At 54.2% G+C, this 19,210-nt stretch overlaps 1 protein-coding gene and 1 long non-coding RNA gene across 2 annotated transcripts in view; one reads left to right on the top strand and one right to left on the bottom strand.

The window, feature by feature from the left end:
- KCNK1 (potassium two pore domain channel subfamily K member 1) overlaps positions 1–18,828 on the bottom strand; it is a 34,383-nt gene extending 15,555 nt beyond the window's left edge. The window contains exon 1 of the mRNA XM_039850307.1: positions 18,398–18,828. Coding sequence (XP_039706241.1) covers positions 18,398–18,752 — 355 coding nt within the window. The 5' untranslated portion in view covers positions 18,753–18,828. The remainder of the gene's footprint in view (positions 1–18,397) is intronic.
- A 110-nt stretch (positions 18,829–18,938) lies between these two features.
- LOC120592579 (uncharacterized) overlaps positions 18,939–19,210 on the top strand; it is a 30,186-nt gene continuing 29,914 nt past the window's right edge. The window contains exon 1 of the long non-coding RNA XR_005650156.1: positions 18,939–19,064. This is a non-coding gene — a long non-coding RNA (uncharacterized LOC120592579). The remainder of the gene's footprint in view (positions 19,065–19,210) is intronic.

The raw sequence follows: 19,210 nt of genomic DNA, 5'->3' as shown, positions 1-19,210 counted from the left end.
CACTGCTGGTCCCGAGCTTTGAAGCCTTCTCTGCCCTGACTCCATTCGGGTCTCAGGCCAACACCACTGCCGCAGAGAGCTCCCGGGTCACCCTCTAGCCGCTCCTGTCACCCGAAGCCCATCTCCCCGCTTCCACTTCCTGTAGCAGCAAGCACCATCTTCTCCGGCTTTGTGCTGACTGCATCCTCAGCTCAGGGGAAGACGGGGACCGGCTGCCTTGTTTACATTAGGTGCCTATGCGCCTGGAGGAGCCGCCGGCAGCAGGGTGCCCTGAGGGAGCAGCTGCCGACCGGACGGGGCAGCAGGGTGGCTGGGGTTCACGGGGACTCAGCCACATCACACCCACGCCGTGGAGGGTGGGGACGGGGCAGTTCTGGCTGCTGCCGTCACCGGATCTAAGACCAGGGTGGCCCACAGCCACGTAAGAAGTCTGGCTCTCCCTGCCCGGCCAACTACCCGCGGACGGAAATGGCTAGTAAACTTTCCCTGATCTGAAAGGCGCAACAAGGAAAACATGTTTAGGAACACTCAAAGAGCTGTGACAACAAAGGATCTTAGAGCAGAGAGAGTCATCGGAGAGTCGTGGAGAAGGTCATCAAGCGGAGGCTCATCGGAGAAGTCGCCGGAAAAGTCGCCAGGCAAAGGTCGCCAGGCGGAAGGTCGCTCCGGAAGAGTCATCGGAGAAACTCATCAAGCGAAGAGAATCACTCCAATCGCCGGAGAAAGTCGCCAGGCGGAAGATCATGAGCCGGAAGTCATCGGAAGTCGCCGGAAGGTCGCCGGAGGGAGGTCAGCCTTGGGCTTGAGAGGTCATCAGGCCCGAGAGGACATGGCCAGTCGCCAGGCCCGGAGGAGTCTCATGCTTCTGAAGGACGCGTAAAAGCTTGAGCTCGTGCAGCAGCACGAATTCCGGTCGGTGTGCAGTGAAGGCCACTCTGTCACTCTGGAGCCCCCGCCCACACGAAGTCCCTGATCCATGACACACCGAGCCGACTTCTCCATCAAACCCAGCAAGCCTCAGACGCAGCACAGCCACCTCCAGCCCGGGGCAGCTGCGACTGGACGTGAGCTCAGCTCCCGCCGCTCCGCTCCCGCCTGGCTCCCCAGCGTAGAGACTAGCTCCACCCGCCAGCCCCCAGCGGCCTCAGAACAGCCCTGGACCCTCGCCAAGAGCACCGACACTGCAGGAACCTCCCCAACTCACTCCTTGGTCTGTCTCCAGTGGGAGTCATGAGGGAGGACTGCGTGTCCCCCCTCTTACACAAGAGCCCCCCTACCGGCTCTGCTCTAACTCTGCCCATCCCCCACACCACCCGTTCTCACGGCAAACGCTTAGGACTCAGGCCCCTCGGGTAGGTGCCCCTATGTCCAGGCTCACTGCTGGCTCATGGCCGATCAAAGAGAACCAAGTGTTCTCGGAACGTCCCCTGCCCTCCACACCTGCCTGACTTCACACAAGCTGCTCCTTCATCTTTCTGGCCTGTCCCCAAGCTCCTCAGGCGTGGCCTCCGTACTTGACTCACGCTGCCGAGACAGCCCTCACTGCACACAGGATCCTTTTTCCCTTGCCAAGTCCCTATCAGAGATTGGCAAAGCCACATGCTTCCTTTCCTGGTCACCCCAGAAACCAGGAGTGACCACATGGTACAGCTGACCAATAAGACTTACGTGGAAAGCTGCCGGCAGGAAGTTGGTTTAGGGAAACCCTTGTTTCTGTATCACAAACATCATGTGTGGAGCTGAGCAGTCACCCTGTGATGCTGGGGGGCTGGCATTAGACGAGGGAGCCCATGCGAAGGGGTGTCAGGCAAGGGGAGCAACAGGGGACCTGCCATGCGGAGCAGCTGCATGAAGACCAGTAACTGCCCACGGCCAGGCACTACAGTGCGACAGAACTCCCTCCCACACCCAGCAATCCAGGCCACTACAAAGTGGGGCTTTTGTTTACTGCAGCTGAAAGCAAGCTGAGCTGGAACAATCGCCCGTATTATAATGGTCTAGATAATGGCTCGCACGTCTCGCTAAGATATGTTGGTTCCTGAGACTTTGTCTCATTCATCCCTAACCTGGAACCCAGCACCGGGCCGTGCACGTGGCAAACTAACAAAGGCCACGAGACCCGATGGCACCACCTGTGAGGACAGCCATCATAAAAGGCGGTGACCAGCAGACACAAGACAGACCTGACCTTTCTCAACAACTTTCCAGAAAACCGTCTCTTTTGGAGCAATTTACAGGGGTGCCTACTTAAGAGAGATTAACAACACACCTGTGAAACATCACCAGGTTACCATCAGGGGGAACGGATCACATGGTAAGAAAATGACTTTCGAGGCCAATTCCTTTTACCATTAACATCTAACTATAATTAATTACTTCCAAATCTGTTTCGTCTTTCAACGGAGACGAAATTAGAAATATACTGAGTCTGCTGAATCCAAGCCCGTCACTAGGTCAGAAGCAGGGCTGGGCGTCCTACCTGGCCTCAGAGGCCAGCTGCCAGAACTCCAGGTACTCTACTCCTCACCCGCGCATCTGGCAACAAATCGGCCGCAGAGTAGCCCACAGTGACACCAGTATTGTACGACTGCTATTTCTTACATGTGTTTCTACGCCTTTTCGAAACTACCCGGGGTGCGAGAACATTACATCTTATCAGGGGAGTCTATTTCTAATTAACTCAAATCTTATGAAAAGTGTTTGACTCTTCAAACTGGTATCCCATGCATTTCTCTCGCTGTTGCTTCCCACATAGCTAGAGGATTCCAGGCCGTGTGGAGAAGAGAATTCTTAACTCAGATCTCTCTTTGGAGAGGAAGCTTACAGACCGAGAATGTTCACTGCTTTGTCAGACAGTAGATTCTTCTAATCGTAAATATTCTCGGCAGATTAATGAGAGGGAAGCGTGGCATGAAAAAGCAGGTGTCTCTCATAGGAGAGGCAGATCCCCTGGGCAACGCAAAAGTTGAAAAATCGCCCCTCGCGTATCTAGCCCCAAAGGCAGGAATACAGTACACTTGGGCTGTGATGTTCAGATCTCTGTGACACGCCTGTCATGTGCCGAACACTTCGATGCGGCAGGTTCGTCAAAGAAACAGAGGGCCGGATCCATGCCCCTCTGATCTTATGAAAATAATAGTTCTGAAACGAAACGAGAACATTTATAAAGAACGCAAACCAGCATATCATCAGGGGCCAGACGGGCGGTTAAAAACACTCCACAGGAGACGGAGGTGGGCGAGCGGCACGTGAGGTTAGCGTCAGCCCTTTCTTCCATCTTGGTCCAGGTTCAGGGTCACCTGAATGAAAAACTCAGATCCTGCACGGTCACCTCCTCTCCGGTGCCTCAGGATGGGAGCCGAGCAGAGCCACCACTCGTGGGTAAATTTACACGTGGATGCACAAGCGTGGGGAGGGGCTGAAGACTTGGGTCCGAAAAAAACTAACAGCCCCGAGGCTCGTTCGTATCTTCCCAGACAGTGAGCGCTACCCCCTGTGCTCTGGGCGATTTCCCAAACACAGTGACTGCGGGACAAGCAGAGGCAGCAGGCTCCGTGTAAGGCGCAGGCCCGAGTCCACCGCTGAGCGGGGCTGCGGAGGAGGACGCACACACAGACACGGCCGCTCGCAGTCGCCGGGAGTCACAGCCGACTCAATGGCACGTGACACACGCAGCCCGAGGCAGCAGGAAACCTGCCACTCGCGTGGACACGTGCCCGACCCCACAGAGCCGAACGGAGGATGGGCAGATGCTCACTAGAGTCACGTGAATTCCTCCCTTTCTAAAAACAGTACCTTCTGGCATAAAACATTCTCCTGAACACGGTTCAATGTCACCATCATGCCCGCGGCTGCCGAGCTAGTGTGCTCGTCGCGTCCTGCTCCGCCAGCTGGGTCCCCACAGCCCCGCACCTGTGCAACAGGGTGGCCCGGCCGGGGGCGGGGGGGGGCCCGGAGTCCCCCTCCCTCTAGAGGAGGCCTGGCGGCTGGCGGCCTCGGCCCCCACAATCTGTCACCGCCTCACGAGAGTGTTCTGCAGCACCCTGGTCCCATCTGTCACAGGCAAGGGAAACGTGCTCACTTCTGCCCAATTTCCAGAGCTGATCATTTTTTTTCTTTTTCCATTTTGGAGATTGACCATGTATGTGTGTGTGAGAGAGAGAGAGAGACAGACAGACAGACAGACAGAGAGGGAGGGGGAGGCACTTTTCCTTTTTTCCAGCCCTTTCCTAACCCTTGTCTCTGGGTGACATCAGGAAAGAGCTGCTGTGAGCTCTTCTGGGCAGACACACCATCAGGAAAAGGAGAGGCATGTACCCTCCCCGCTGCTTTTAAGCATCTCACATCAGACACTTATTTGACTTTGTTTTACCGTTTAAGACACGTAAGCCAACGGAGTGAATACGCAAACCTGTATTTTATTAACATTAAGAATCCACCGTGGGAGAGGATCCTGCTTCTACTTAGTGGGCGAGGTGGGTAATGCTTCATGTTTTTCATTTTTCTACAGCCTAGAACATTTTAAGAAGCATTAATTTCTGTAATTTTCATGATAAATGATAAATATGAAATATAATACTTAGTATTCAAAAGAAAGATCCTTCTTCTGCCCCACGGCCTTTGAGAATCTGCTCTTAAAAGAGCTTAAATGCTGAGTCTATCAGCCCAATAAAAACTATTTAAAGTATAAAATGAGTTTCTTGCTCCTCAAATGACTCGGTTGGATACACTTGTAATCCAGCGGTCCCCCAAAATGGCACTGCATTCTACCCATTCCACTGTACCAAAAAGCAGAATTCCTATCGCGCAGGTTTTATCCAGATGTCTTGTCACCGGCCAGACCCAGGGGGACACACGGCAGGCCGAAGGCCCCACTGCATGCTTGGTGATTCCGTGCCTGAGAAAAGGTAAATATTCACCGCCAAGTGGAATTTTTAACTTGAAAGAGCGGGGAGGCCAGCTTGAAAGAAACGAGGGTGAACACCGAGAGGTGGGCAGAAAAATTGGTGACGGATTTTGGTGAGTTTTTAAAAGTCCTTTGGTTTCAATACCTTCTCATCTCACTAGGAAAATGGAAGTCGGCAGAGAAGGGCTCGGCAGACCCCGCCAGCACACCCCGCCCACCTGCGACCACGACCCCAGCTTTTCTGTCCCCGAGGCCAGCTCTCTGCCTTGGCGTGAGGTCTCCACCCCACCCGCCCACCCGAGGACAGGGACCAGCAAGTCTGCCTTCTCTCCGCGAACCAACTGACCCCCTCCTGACCTTCCACCTCCGTGCCAGCTACTGACCATGTTTCTGTTCCTCTGGGCAGCAAAACTGCCCAGATACCACGATCTATCTCCTGCCTGCAACTCCTTTCCTCCCCTCTTTTTAAAATAGACTTTACTTTTTAGAAAGATTTTAGGTTCACAGCAAAACGGAGAGGAAGGTACAGAAATTTCATCTTATAAAACTGACAGTTTAAGGAAGGCGATAAAGTCAAATAGTCTTAGGTTCAAGAATATTTCTTGAGTTCCTCAGAAAGACGGACATTAGGTTTAATGGGCTATTGGCATTTCCCAAGTATTTTCTGTTAATCTGGCTTATTTTAATGTATTGACCTATATGAAAATGCCTCAGGGAAGAGGCCTATAAGAAATACTCTAGTGGAATTTGCTTCTTAAAATGTTAATTTTCTTTACGTACCTTTACTGTGTCATCCGTGTCAGAGAATGCAAATGCCAGGTCCATCAACTATAGGGTGGAATTCTAAAGGTCACAAAAACGAACGGCATTGCTTGTGACTTCCTCTCCACCCCGTTTCTCAAGGACCATATTTTCATATGATTCAATCATTAGCCATCAATACAATTTTCGTGAAATAACCTATGGAACCAAACTCAAGTGAACGGTAACTGTCCTGGTTTTTGTAAGGGCCAAGGAAGAAGCTCTGATAAAAAGCCACAGGTGACACGAGACCCTGGGAAGACAGGTTTCAAAGCATTTCTCAGAACAGAGCACATGATCTCCTAGCTCGTCCCTCTAAAGGAACAGACTGCATCGGAGATGAGACGCTCCCCGAAACCTAAGTGCCGAGAGCTGCTCTGCAGAGGGGCCTGAGGGGGAAGGAGGACTGGCGGGCAGAAAGCAGAGACGCAGCTCCGGAAGCTGCGCTGGCTCCTGCCGAGAAGAGGCGCTGGGGCAGGAAACCGCCCCCCTGCTCCCCAGAGCGTGGCCGTGACCTCCATGGTCAGTGCAGGGCCAGCGGCAAGACAGAGGAGTCACGTCCACGAGAGGCCCACGGCGTGTGGCCAGCCAGCGGCAGCAACTGCTGGAGTCACTGACCCAGATCCCTCTGTGACGTCTGAGCAGCAAACGGGGACAAACCATGGCCAGGAGAGCCAGCAGCGGCATCTACGCTGAGGTCGACAGGGACCTGCTGGCAGTTAAAAAAAAAAAGTGGGCGGGGGGGAAATCCAGCCGTGGTGAGATTGTGAAAAACGGACCCCGAGGCCTCGAGGCCGTTAACGGGCCTTACTGTCCCACCGTCAAAATGGCTAGTCGAGCATTCTCCTTGATATAATCGGGAAATTCGGTTGTTTGCACGTCAAGACTTAGTTTTGAAGTAGAGCTGATAGTTTCAGCGAAAAAGGTCAAAAACAGGGCAACTCGGTCCACGGAAAAGTGACAGAAACTGCCATGGCAGGCGTCATTAACTCAGGCAGCGGCTCTCGGGGCACCGGGAGCAGGGTAGACAGTGCATGTCACCCACGCAAAGGAGGGCTCCGCCGGTCCCCGGTCCCCCAGCGGAACGCCACGCACCCTGCTCCTTCCCCATGAGCACAGCGGCAACGTGGGGGGCCGCGCGTGGGGCACAGCGCGTCACGGCATCCGGGGCTGCGGCTGTGCTCTGAGCTGCTGGCGGTCACCGTCAGCTCTCGGGTCCAGGGCCAGGTTGACCTACGACACCTCTGCAGGGACCAGGACAGTGGTTCCCTCTGCCCGAGCCAAGGTGGACCAGATGAGAGACAACAGTCACTGAAGTTCCCCGTCGTCATGACTCCCGGTACCTTTGCGTGTAACGGGAGACGCGGGAGCGCCCGCTGGGGACCGGAGAGGCTGCCGGCACGAGTGACGCCACGCAGGAAGGAGCCCAGGGAGGACGGCGAGGCGCTCGGGGACACGGCTGGACTCCAGGCTCACTGCACAGGTGGCAAATGAGCGGAGCCTGCAAAACCCTGAGAACGCATGACTGTCTCGCTGTGGTCCCCACACGTGCTGCCTTCGAAAACACGCAGAGCAGACAGGTGAGGGTGGGCGACTTCATCGCACTGTCAGACGAGGAAAGCGGGGTTCACGCCACGCCGCGTTCGCAAGCGAGCGAGGGGAAATCCAGTTAAACCCATGGCGCGGGCACCCGCTGCGGACCCTCTTCTGTCCTCTGGGTGTCAGGGCGCAAGCCACAGGGCACGAGCTGACAGATCCCATCACTGAGGACAGCACAACAGGCTGCGCCGAAGGGACCTCGGTGCCCTAGAGCTGGGCGCTCGCCCTTCCCCGCAACCGCTAACCAATCGTTAGACGTCCAGTGAGAGGCGCCCTCTCACAGGCACCCCCTGCAGGTGTCAGAACCCCACCGCGTGGTGGCCGAGGGAAGCGCCCTGACACCCGGTCCCTTCACGCCTCTTAGAACTAAGTCCCAACGAAGGCACAGACAGAGCGGAGTCCTGAGGACCCACGATTCTCGGGCGCGGAGCGCGTGGCGTTCTGTCTCGAGAAAGCGCGTGGGAATGGACGTGAGCGCGATGTCACCCGAGCACCGCGGCCGACCCACGCCGGCTCCCAGCAGCCAGCGCTTTGCAGCTCCCGAAGCTCCCATCTCCTGTGCCGAAAGGGCGCTACGTGCCCGTCTTCTGTGGCGCCCGCGCCGCCCAGGGAGGGTGTGCGGCCAGGCGGCGGGTGGCCTGGCGTGGGGGGCGTGTGGACACCCACCCGCACCCACCCGCGGATCCTCGGAGGTCGATGGCAGGTCTCCGCGAGAATGAAGCCCGCTCGGCTTTGCTCCTCACACACTTCCGAACCGGCACCTCTCCCGTGCACTGTGCAGATGCCGCGACGGAACCAACAGCTGCGCACATGTGAGCCGGACACACGTGGGTTCCAGAGGCAATGTGCTCGCGTTCACGGCTCTCCCGTGAGGCACAAGGAGGGAAACCGCAACCGACGCGTGTGGTCACGCGTATGGGTTTTTAAAACATCGCCTCTGATGAGGACGGAAAAGGAGCGAGATGATAAATTTCAAGATTTACACGAAGTGGTGCCTTTTCCTCCGGGCACCGGTGAGTTTTCAGACAGTCGCCTGTCACCTGGCTTCCTGAGGAACGAGAGCGGACTTCTAATACTGGACTCCCCCAGTGAAAACTGAGACTAAAGGGAAGCCAGCCATCCTTACTGAGTCCAATTAACTCAGAAGTTCTCCTGAACAATTACAAAATGCAAAGAATTGGACTCATGACACCCATATTCTTTGAAAGACAAAAGCTTCATTAAGGTACCCTTTGGTCACTCAGGAACTGCGCTGAAGTTGAGATTTTACGATGTCAAAAAAGAATTTACTTAAAGCCAATTAATAGTATAAACACGATCCTGGGAATGGCTATTCTATTTAGAACTTTCCAAAACTGTAGAAATGCCCGTAACTGGCATGCTCACGGCCAGTAACAATGATAACCACACCCCTCAGCTTATCCATCCACTTATGGCTGAACCTTGAGAACCTGGGGTGACGGATCAACTCCCCAGAGCCTCCCTCTCTGTCGCCCAGCACACCCAGAGGCTGCGGTCTGGACGACCCCACACGCATGAGGAGGCGAAGGTGCCCACAACTGGGGCTTGTCCCCGTCAGTGTCCCCAGCCACACGCACACTCGGAAAGAACTTACACTTCAACATACAGCAACGCCTTGAAGACTCACACAGGTCTCATTCACGCAGTGAAAGTGTTGGTAAGTCAGCCCGGGGCCATCTCTCTGTCCCACTGTGCCCTGGGGCCCAGACGCCCCATTTCTGTCACCCCAGTGCCCTGCCCGAGGTCGTCCCTCGCCATCCCCACCCCCTCCCCATCCAGTCTCCTCTCTTCTTCAGCACAAGGCACCGGGAGCACCAACGACTGCCGTCTGCCCAGCTCCAGCTTCTCCTGCCGGAAGCCAGTCTGCGGGCCGGGCTGTTTGTCACCGTGCAGGTGCAGGCACCTGCAGCGGCTCCCTTTCCCGATGAAGTCGTGGCCGCTTCCCACACTCAAAACCTTCCGCCTCCACCTTTAATGCCTCTCTTCAGCCACCTGCCAACAGGTGGCTCTTGACTCTGAGAGCCTGCCAAGCCCCGACCCCAGGCCAGCCTCGTGCTTCCTCTGCGAACCTGTGCTCAGCACACGTCCCTCTCGTCGACAGCCCTCTCCCCTGTGCCACCCGACCAAACCCTGCCCGAGTCGCTTGTTCATCTCAAGTCACCCCCACCACGAAGCTCCTCTAAACTCTTCAGCCCACACTGGTCGCCCCCTCAAAATCCCACAGCTGTCACTGGGGCCCCACACGATTCGGCCGTTAGGCAGCCACATCCGTATAGCTCTCCAAGCGTTCTGTGGTTTGGTTTGGTCTCCCCAGCTGGACCATAGGCTTCTTGAAGTCCGCGACTGTCCCTTCGCAGTTTTTACGTGTCCCTACACGTTGGGCACAGAGTAAGTAAGCACGGCAGAGACCGAGGACCACAGAGCGTCCGACCCGGAAGGACGAGGGACCTGTCCAGCCCTTCAGCTGTTCGGATGCAACACCGTCTCTCCAGAAATTACCGACGCGCTTTTGGAGGCGATGACTTGCCTGAAGGGAACCCGGGCCCCTCGGTCTCCAGGCCAATGCCATCACAGCACCTGTCCCCAATATCTTTCACTTAAGCCCTCCCTGGATTTACTTTTTAAGGTTCCCCCAAGAACACGTCTAAGCAACATTAACATAGCCTATGTCGGGTGATTCAGTACATCTGAAAGTAAGCATTCTCCCTAAAAATGATTCACGATTCTCACTTTTCACTCTGTCAGGCTGTATTTTTTGAGTCTGACAGCACTGGCGACAATCGTACTTGACGACTTCGTCCCCTGCGTTAATGAGGGAAAGGGCGTCCCTGCCCATGGCTACGAAGGGACAGAGCTCTGAGGTGCTCCTGCCCTCAGCTGTCCCTGTGTGGTGACGAGACACTGAAGTGGGACAGACCAGACCACACGTGCCCCGGGTGACACGGCAGGCTCGCCAGGGCGGGGAATGACCAGCTCAGGTCGGCACACACAGCACGTCGTGAGTGAAGCCAGACAGGAAGTCTCCGTGTGTAGATTCAAGTGTCCCACGTGTCCCCCAAGCCTCTCCAGTCCAGCTTTACAAACGAGGGTGTCTGGCCAGAGTCGCGAGGAAGAAATGCAGGCTCAGGTCACGTTCCACAAACCGCTAACAGAAGTGCGAGATTCTGGGGGGTAAGGTCAGTTTTGTTGTTTCTTTCCTCCTTCGCTGGCCACGGAGATGGGGGCGTGTGAGTGAGCTGGGCGTCGGGCCGACGGTCGGCTGTCCACACACAGCGCCTTCCCCGTGACCCGGCAGGGCTCCTCCGCTCGGAGGGCATCTGTGCACCTGTGTGGCCGCAGTGGCGTGTGTCACAGCACTGGGGGACAGGTAGGGCGTGATGGGGGTGCCTGTCCTCCTCGGAACTTCTCAGTGTGGCCGCCTGACATGGAGAGAGCCGTGGAACAGCCTCTCGCTTCTTTAATTAACTTAATCCACCTCGACACGGTCTTTAAATAATTGAGGGCCTTGGTAACTGGTGCTCAAACATTTGAAGAATTTTAGTTTTAACCTTTTAATTCTAGTTTCAAACATTCGCTTTCCCACCTGTGCACAAACCAAGGCGACATCAGAAATAGAGCACTTGAGAAGAAGAGGGTGCTCAGGTCATCAGAGACGAGCAGGGAGCCGAAGCATTCGAATGGCACCATTTCAAACAGTAAATTCAGCAAACTTAAAAACACACGCAAGGAAGGCCTAATGCTCAGGTGGTTTTCTGAGTCTCGTGATAATTTCTCATCTTTCATAAGCCATAAGTGTGTTTATTTGAAGCTAATAGATTCCTAAAATGCTTAGATCTCTTGCAGAAAAAAAAAAAATCACCTTTTTTCTTGTTTACTTCCTAAATAAGTCAATAATATTGATTCTAGGTCGTTTGTTTTAGGAAGTAAATAAGGTAACTTTAATTTTAGCCGCTCTAAAAAATGTACCGAAGATGTTTATTTAGTGCTGTTCTTTGGACTATATAGAATGTAAATTTTATATTGAACTATAGCAAATACTAAATACCCTACTGTTAAACTTAAGAACATAGGAAGCAAATTCTGTCGCCCCCTCTCCTCCCAGTTTTCCACGTGGCCTTACGCAATATTAAATTAGAAAACAACTTTACAGCTTGGGTGCTGTTTCTTGGCCCTGAAGTGGAAGTAGTTTAAACCATCGTTAAATGTCTTCACCGAACACCATCTCAGCCCAGAGAACTCAGGTCTCCCCTTGGCTTAGGGCTTCCCTCTTCTCTGCTCATGGACACTCTGTTTCTCCACCTAGGCCCAGGTCAGGCGTCGCCCCTCCCGCCCCTCCACGGCCTCAGCCTCTGTGGTCGGATGACACGTGGGATGTAACCTGGAGTCCTGGCACGCTGTACAGCACACGAGCAGCATGGCCCTCGTGACACGGTAGGAGAGTACGTCCCTGCCTCGGGTAGGCCCCGGACACCCAGGAGGGATCTCAGATTCAGATGGCCCATGGCCGAACCCAAGACCCTCCCCCCGGCCCCCTCTGCCTCCACGCTGCTGGGGGCTCAGGCCGAAACCCTGAGGTCATTCTCGGCCGTTCTGTCTCTCACGCCTCGCATCCAATCCACCCACAAAGCCCGCCGGTTCTCCTATCGGAACGTGTCCGAAATCTGACCGCCCTCGCCACCCACGGGCCTCGTCTGGGGACTGTAACAGCCCCCTGTAGCTCCGCCTCCCGCCCTTGTCTTCTGGCACCGGCCAGGGCGAAGCTGTTAGGGCAATCGGTCAGATCACACCATAGCTTCGCTCGGTCCCCGCGGTCCAGTGCTGTGACACCCTACACCATTCCCTTCCTTGCTCCTTGACCCCGTCACCCCACTCTCACTCAGCTGCAGCCACAGTGGCTTCCTACCGCCCCCCAACGCAGAACGCAGCTCCCCAGGCAGCCGTAGCGTGCGCTCCCACCTCCTCCAGCTCCTGCAGCCCCTCGCTCAAACGCCACCTTGTCAGGAAGGCCTGCTTTGACGTCCTTATCAAAGGCCATGTCCCGGACCGCTCCCCACCCCCACGCACAGCCTCATTTAACAAACACTCTCAGCTCCTTGGCTCCCTCAGCTGCAGGGCGTTTCCCCTTCCCGGTTACCCCAAGTAGCATCCTGTGCATTTTCCGTTGTTATCCAGTGACCCTCCTGTACCGGATGGACACACGTCCAGGAGACGGGATCACGGCGTGCCGGGAGCGGTACCCTGCGAACCTCAGTGCCCCGGAAACTCACCTGCCAGGGAAGTCACGCGGCAAGTCGGCCTCAGCCAAACGGCCAAGGCGAACGAACGGTCAATTACAAACCACCGTCCATGGCTGACATAACCCAATCGACCTTTCATACAAGAATTGACTGTTTCACAGATTTAAGACAGAAAACGTGAACGCCCTAGAAAACGGCAGACAAGCCTTCTGGTCTGATTCACACCCAGGGAGAGAAGCACGTGATCCTTCGGACATGACTCCTCTGCACCCTTCAGCTTCCCCATCACCCCTACTTCCCTCTGACCTCGTGTAGGGGCGCGACCCTGTACTGACAGCGTGGCCACCAACTCGGAGAACAAGGGATCCACCCGGAAGGAACAAAGAGAGGGAGAGCACAACCTAGTCCTGGAGACAGAAGCATCGTGGAGTCGAGGAGACACCCCCAAAGTCGCCCTCTTTTCAGTGAAGAGACCACCTTTATGTCCTGCCAGCAACAGGTGCTGTGAACACGGCGCACTTGAGGATGTCATGGATTCGGCTAAAGCTGGCCTCCCAGGACGCTCCTCGAGAATAAATGCCAGCACGGTGCCCTATGACAGTGCCAGAGCCAACGATACAGATGGTGTCTCCGCCCCCAAAACAGACCTGTGGGAGGTCGAACCCCATGATATCGGGCGGTCGTGTGTCAAAACTTCCAGCACCAGCAACTTCAGGCTCCAGGTGGCTTCTGCTCTGGACAATGCGCTCGCCCCACGGCAGCCCAGGGCAGCGCCCTAAAACAGCCTGTCCTCAAAGGCGGTGGATTCCCACCAGGCTACCGCTGCCATCAGAGGCTGTACTCCCTGCCAGGCTTACAGATGTCATAAAAGCAAACGCAGCATTTCTTTCAAGTTAGCCATTTAGGATAGCGACAGTAGACTCCAGGTCCCATAAAACAGGCACAGATAACAGCACATTTATAGTTTTAGGAAGAAAACCCTTCAAAATACTAAAGAACTGACGTTTTATAGATAGATATGGGCTTACACATTAAACACTAACTTCTACTCTCTTTGACCATTCAGGGACAATTATTATAATTCGAGGACATCGATTATTATACTGTGGTCTAAAACAATGACGTCCTATTCAGACATGTGAAATTGTTGTTTGTAACTGTAAAGACCTTAAAAATTCTGTTTCTTGTGCTCCTGTACGTTTTCTCGTGTTTACGTAACTAAAAAAAAAAAAAAATTGGAATATTTTTGTATTACTTTGCTAGGGCGGCCATAACAAAGTTCCACAGGCTGGGTGAATTAAAATAAATCCATTTTCTCACAGGTTTGGAGGCTGAAAGTCCAAAATCAAGGTGTCTGTAGGTCTGGTTTCCTCCGAGGCCCGTCTCCTTGGTTTGCAGAGGGCCACCTTCTTGTTGTGTCCGCATTTTAACGTCTTCACCTCTGAAAGGCCCGTCTCTAAACAGTCATGTTATGAAGTATCAAGGTTAGAACTTCAACATATGAATTTTGGAGAGACACAATTCGACCCATAACGGCCTCCTACCCTGTGACAGTAGGCAAGCTCACGCTCTTGACTCAGACACACCGGATTCCTACTGAGACCATGTCACTTCTAGCTATGTGACCTAGGCAAAAAAGTCACTCAATCTAAACTTCAGTGTCAGCCTCTGTAAAGTGCCGATGATGACACCTACACCTTATTAGTCCTTGTAGCCCATGTCAACACTGCCCGGCACACTAATGTGTTTGAGAAGCATTTTTTTTTTTTAAATATTTCATTTTTCTGATTTTTAAATCACTTGTCTTTTCATCGTCTTTCGCTTGCCTGCCTGTAGCTGTGCCTTTCCTTCTCTAATCTGTTAGGGGCTTCAAACCGAATCATTAAACCTGGCAGAATTGAATGTAACGGCTCCAGATTGAGAGCGAAGCCTCCCTGGAAAGCAAAGACTGGGGCTTCAGAGCTCTCTGCTGGCTCACACAGTCCGTTTGCTTGTCTGTGGTGGAATTTCTTTCTTTGTCATTTCTGTTCCAGATACGATACAGTATTTACCACACATATCAGATAAGGTAATGCCAATGCGAAGTGTAGCTTTGTGACCGTTTAAAAAAAAATAAGGCCGTTTCATCAATCTGACCAAAAACTATGACATCCTAGGATGAACAACCATTTGTTCTGGAAGCGGCCGTGGGTGGGAGTGCAGACTTTAAATGTTGCAGGCCACCTGTAAAACAACACGAGTCAGTCTGAGAGCTAAAGCGTCTTACAGGACGTTTTCCAAAACGAAGTTAAGTGTCTAGAACTCCTGTGACTTCGAGCTCCTCCCAAGTATTACCCTAAAGCAGGGGTCAGCAAACTTTCCTGCAAAAGGCAAGATCGCAAATGTTTCAGGTTTTATGGCCACATGGTTCTGTCACAATTACTGAACGCTGCCATTGTAGCAGAAAAGTGACCATAAATGAAAGAGAAATAAACGGCTGTGGCTGTAGAACAATACAATTTTCTGTGGACACTAAAATTTGACTTTCATAAAACTTTAATGTGTTGGGAAATATCATTTTTCTTCTGATCTTTTTTTTTTTCTTTTTCCCAGCCACGTGAAGACATAACCATTCTTAGCTCGGGCCACATAAAAACAGGTGACGTGTCAGAGTTGGCTCAGAAGCCATAGTTTGCCCACTTGGATTCGATTCGAAAGTTCAATAAGTATTTGTTATTGGTAAGAACTTATTTCTCCTACTGAAAATGATTTCAAAGCCAAGGATCACCCCAGCACCCCCATTACGGTGTCCCACCTTCTCTCTTTGAAAACTACCAACAGTGTGGGAGCTCCCTCCCCAAATAAATCAAAGGCCAGTGTACAACAAGCTGAATTAAATTCCTTTTATGAGCACTTTAAATAAGAGTTTCAGAACATCTCCTCATAAACGGGAGTACGACAGCATCCCGAGGAAAGGCATCATGACTCCCAGTGACAGAAACAGGGACTGAGCTGGCCCCACAGTTACCAAGTAGCAAAACGCAGCAGCAGCTTTACATTCATATGCGCACAAAACCTCATGACACAGCCTTGCTCAGGGGGATGAACAAAGCAGCAAACGGACAGTAACTGACTATTAAGAATGAATGAGATCGCTCGAAGTTTTATACAGCTACTAAAGACAACGTTATAAATACTATTTCTTACTCCCCAAGCGTCACCTAGACGCTATTTCCTTAATCCTTGAAAAACAAAAATCACAGTCTAAAAGTCCTGTGGGAAATACCTCCGTCTATAACACCTCGTCCTATGTTCATACAGCCCTTGACCCTGCAAAGTAGAGTGGGGTCAAACTCTTTCTTCCGCCCCATACGGTTCCTACGTGGATGTGGCCTTATCCTTTGCAACCAAGTAGTAAAGAGCCGTTAAACTGTTTGCTGGAAATAATTCAGTGTCTTTAGCAGAGCAGAGGATGAAGAGCATGTTGCGGAATTACCGACCAGAGGCTTCTTCCAAACAGACCTCGAAGACTTCACCCAGTTCCTTCCAGAAATGGAAGTGTGTGTGTCCGGGAGGAGGAGATCCTGACATAACGCATTCGGGCTCCTGTACAACAATGACGACCCCCCGGAACAGCACCTCTGGAACATCCACTGTTCCTATCTTGGGCACCTATTTTGAACAAGACTGTACGGATTGACCAGGTGACAATTATCTCAGCGATCTGCCATTGACAGAGCTAAAAGATAAAGACAAAAAACAAACCAAAAAAACGACAGCAGGTCTAATATCTACCTGAAAGAGAAGTATGAACCACAGTTCCAATTCATTTCAGTTGTCTGGTACTTTTCCAGAAGATATTTTTCTGGAAATGAAGTACAGTAGCTTTACTGTAAAAATTGGCTGATCCTCTACCCCCAAACCAGCGTTTTGATAACGTATGGAACATCAAGTGTGTCCGATAACGGGTCGGTACAAAACTAATAAAAGAATAGCTTTGATTTAGGATAGAATTCTGGATTCTGTTTGAATAACAAATTCAATTCTATTCTATCAATGACAAAATCGCATTGATTTGCTAATTTTACAAACCAAGAGGCGCTTTCTTCCTCCGTTATCCTCACGTGTCCCGTCCACCCGAGTTCCTAAATGAACTCTTGTTCTGCATGAACAGACTTTCTTAGGACTACAATGCAACTTGAATACCAATAGGGAGACACTATCCCCACTTTCTTTAAAACCAGAAACTACCGTTTTCCCCATTTTAAAAAGGGGAGGGGCTGGAATCTGGAAAATAATTGCGTATACAAGATGTAGACTCGTGTTTAGTTAGGTGTACGTGGCGCTGAGACCACACGCGAGCTGCGTCCGCAGTGGGGAATCCCACGCGGGCACAGCAAACACGTCCTCTTCCTCGCAATGTTCTTATTCCCGTTCTATCTGTAAAACATCATTACTCTGCGAGTGCTGAAAGTTATCAGCCTCCACGACGCTTCCCCAACACTGCCACCCAGTCGCAGACCTTCTGTAGCCGGTGGAAACACTTCTGCAGAGAATGAGTGATTCTCAATTTAGCACAAAAGGCAAGGCTTGGTGACTTCTGAGTGACCCGAGGGCCAGAGCCAGGTACAGACAATGCAGGCAGGACTGGTAGAACGAACCTGAACAGTGTTGGCAAAGCTAAAAAGCCAGGTAACAGGTCTGTCTTGTTTAAGGCTATGTTTCGGTTTAACGCACATTAAAAACTATCGCTATACAAGCTAGACTTCTGCTTCTGTTTATTTCGGGGCAAATGCAAGTCTGTTCAGTAATTCACCCCAGAGTTCCCATCAGGGTTTTACAGGATCTAAGAGAGTAATGTGCTGTCTACTCATTACCGACCGATTACCGAGATAATCAACTGGCTTTAGCCCAAGAGGATTAAAACAAACAAACCGGGGGAGGTGGGAAGGGTGGGGCGAGGGAGAGTGGGAGTAACAAAGTGGATTTACCTGTAATGGTGAGGGGGCAGGGTGCAAAGACTTCCTGGCAGGCAAATCACAAGGCCCAGATCCCAGGACTACACCGGTGACTAGGAAGTGTGTGCCCAGGTGCGTGCACGCCAAGATGGATTGTTCAAAGACCTGATCTCAGGCACAGAAAGAAGGGACAGCGACGAACGCTGAGACACTTTCAGGGTCCGTGGACCAACTTAAAACATCTCCACCCAGGTGCACGCGCCTCGCCGGGCCGCTGGGAGAATCCAGCCCGGCGCATCCCTCTGGCGCCGTGACGGGCCCTGGGGCGCAGGACGGTGCCCCCCGGCCTCCCAGGCCGGTCCCGGTCCGCGCGCGGCCCGCTGGGTGTGCGGCGAGGGAAGCGCGTTTCGAAGTTTAAGGGCGGCCTCGCGCACCTGAAGTTGAAAAAATCTGCTGAATCAAGGTGCCCCCTTTTCGCGGGGGTAACGGGCGATCGGACGCCCCCTCCCTCAGCCCCCTCCTGCTCTGGAAAGAAACCGGACCGGCCTGTGCGCTCAGAGGTCACCTGCGCGGAGTGATGTCACCCGCTACCCCCAAAGCGGGGCCCCCCAAGACAGAGAACAGCCGAAATGCCTCTGCCTCGTCAAAGGGGGAGGCGCCCCAGGGAAGGTGACCCTTCAACGCGCTACCCCGCGCGCCCGCGGCCGGCGTGCGGGAGGGCGGGGGTCGGGGGCTGGGGGAGTCCCCGGCGTGCCCCGGCCCCGGGCTGCCGGGGAGCGCGGAAAGGGGGCGCAGCCACGCACGCCCGCCAGCCGCCCGCGCCGCGGCTTCCGGCGCCCCCGAGCGCGCCCCCGCGCGTCCCGGAGCGGCGGCGGGGCCGCGGGCCGCGCTCCTACCCGTGGTGGACAGCACGGTGCTGGCGAAGAAGAGCGCGGACGTGAAGTCCCAGTTCCAGCTGCCCGACGCGTTGCTGAGCGCGGACACGCCGTAGTTGCTGGCCTCCAGCACGCGGCCCAGGAAGCGCTCGAGCCGCGGCTCCGACAGGCACTCGTGCTCGTCCAGGAAGCGCCGCTTCAGCTTGCGCAGCTCCTGGCGCAGCAGGTCCTCGTAGGGCAGCTCCACCGACGAGAAGACCACGGCGCCGAAGACCAGGTAGAGCAGGTAGCCGAGCACCAGCAGGCCGAAGCACCAGGCCGAGCGGTGCCGCTCCACCAGGCGCACGCACGAGCTGCCGGCCAGGGACTGCAGCATCTTCCCGCCGCGCCGCGCCGGAGCCGGAGCCGGAGCCGGAGCCGGAGCCGCGCCGCGCCGAGCCGAGCCGAAGCCCGAGCCTCGCCGGAGCCAGAGCCGGAGCCGGAGCGGGAGCCGGAGCCGGAGCCGGAGCCAGAGCCGAAGCCCGAGCCGAGCCCGAGCCCGAGCCGCGCCGGAGCCGGAGCCGCCCGCCCCGCCCCGCGGCCCCGCCGCCGCGATTGGCTCGCCGGGGGCCGCTCTCCCCCCGGCCGGTCCCGCCTCCTCCCCAGCCCGGAGCCGCGGTGATGTGGCGCTGACGTGCTGGCGGCTCAGGTAACCCGAGCGTCCTGGGGACCGCGCGCAAACTTGGCCTGGGCGCGGGGCGGGGCGGGGCGGGCGGCGGGAGGGGGCGCGCCGCAGCTCGGGACCGTGAGAGTGCGCGTGAGTCAGCGTGAGTTTGTGAGTGTGCGCGTGGAGCT

The sequence above is a fragment of the Pteropus medius genome, unplaced genomic scaffold, assembly GCF_902729225.1.
Source record: "Pteropus medius unplaced genomic scaffold, Ma_sr-lr_union100, whole genome shotgun sequence".
NCBI classification, from domain to species: Eukaryota; Metazoa; Chordata; class Mammalia; order Chiroptera; family Pteropodidae; genus Pteropus; species Pteropus medius.
The sequence above is the reverse complement of the archived record's forward strand: the minus strand, read 5'-3'. Positions and strand labels throughout refer to the sequence as shown.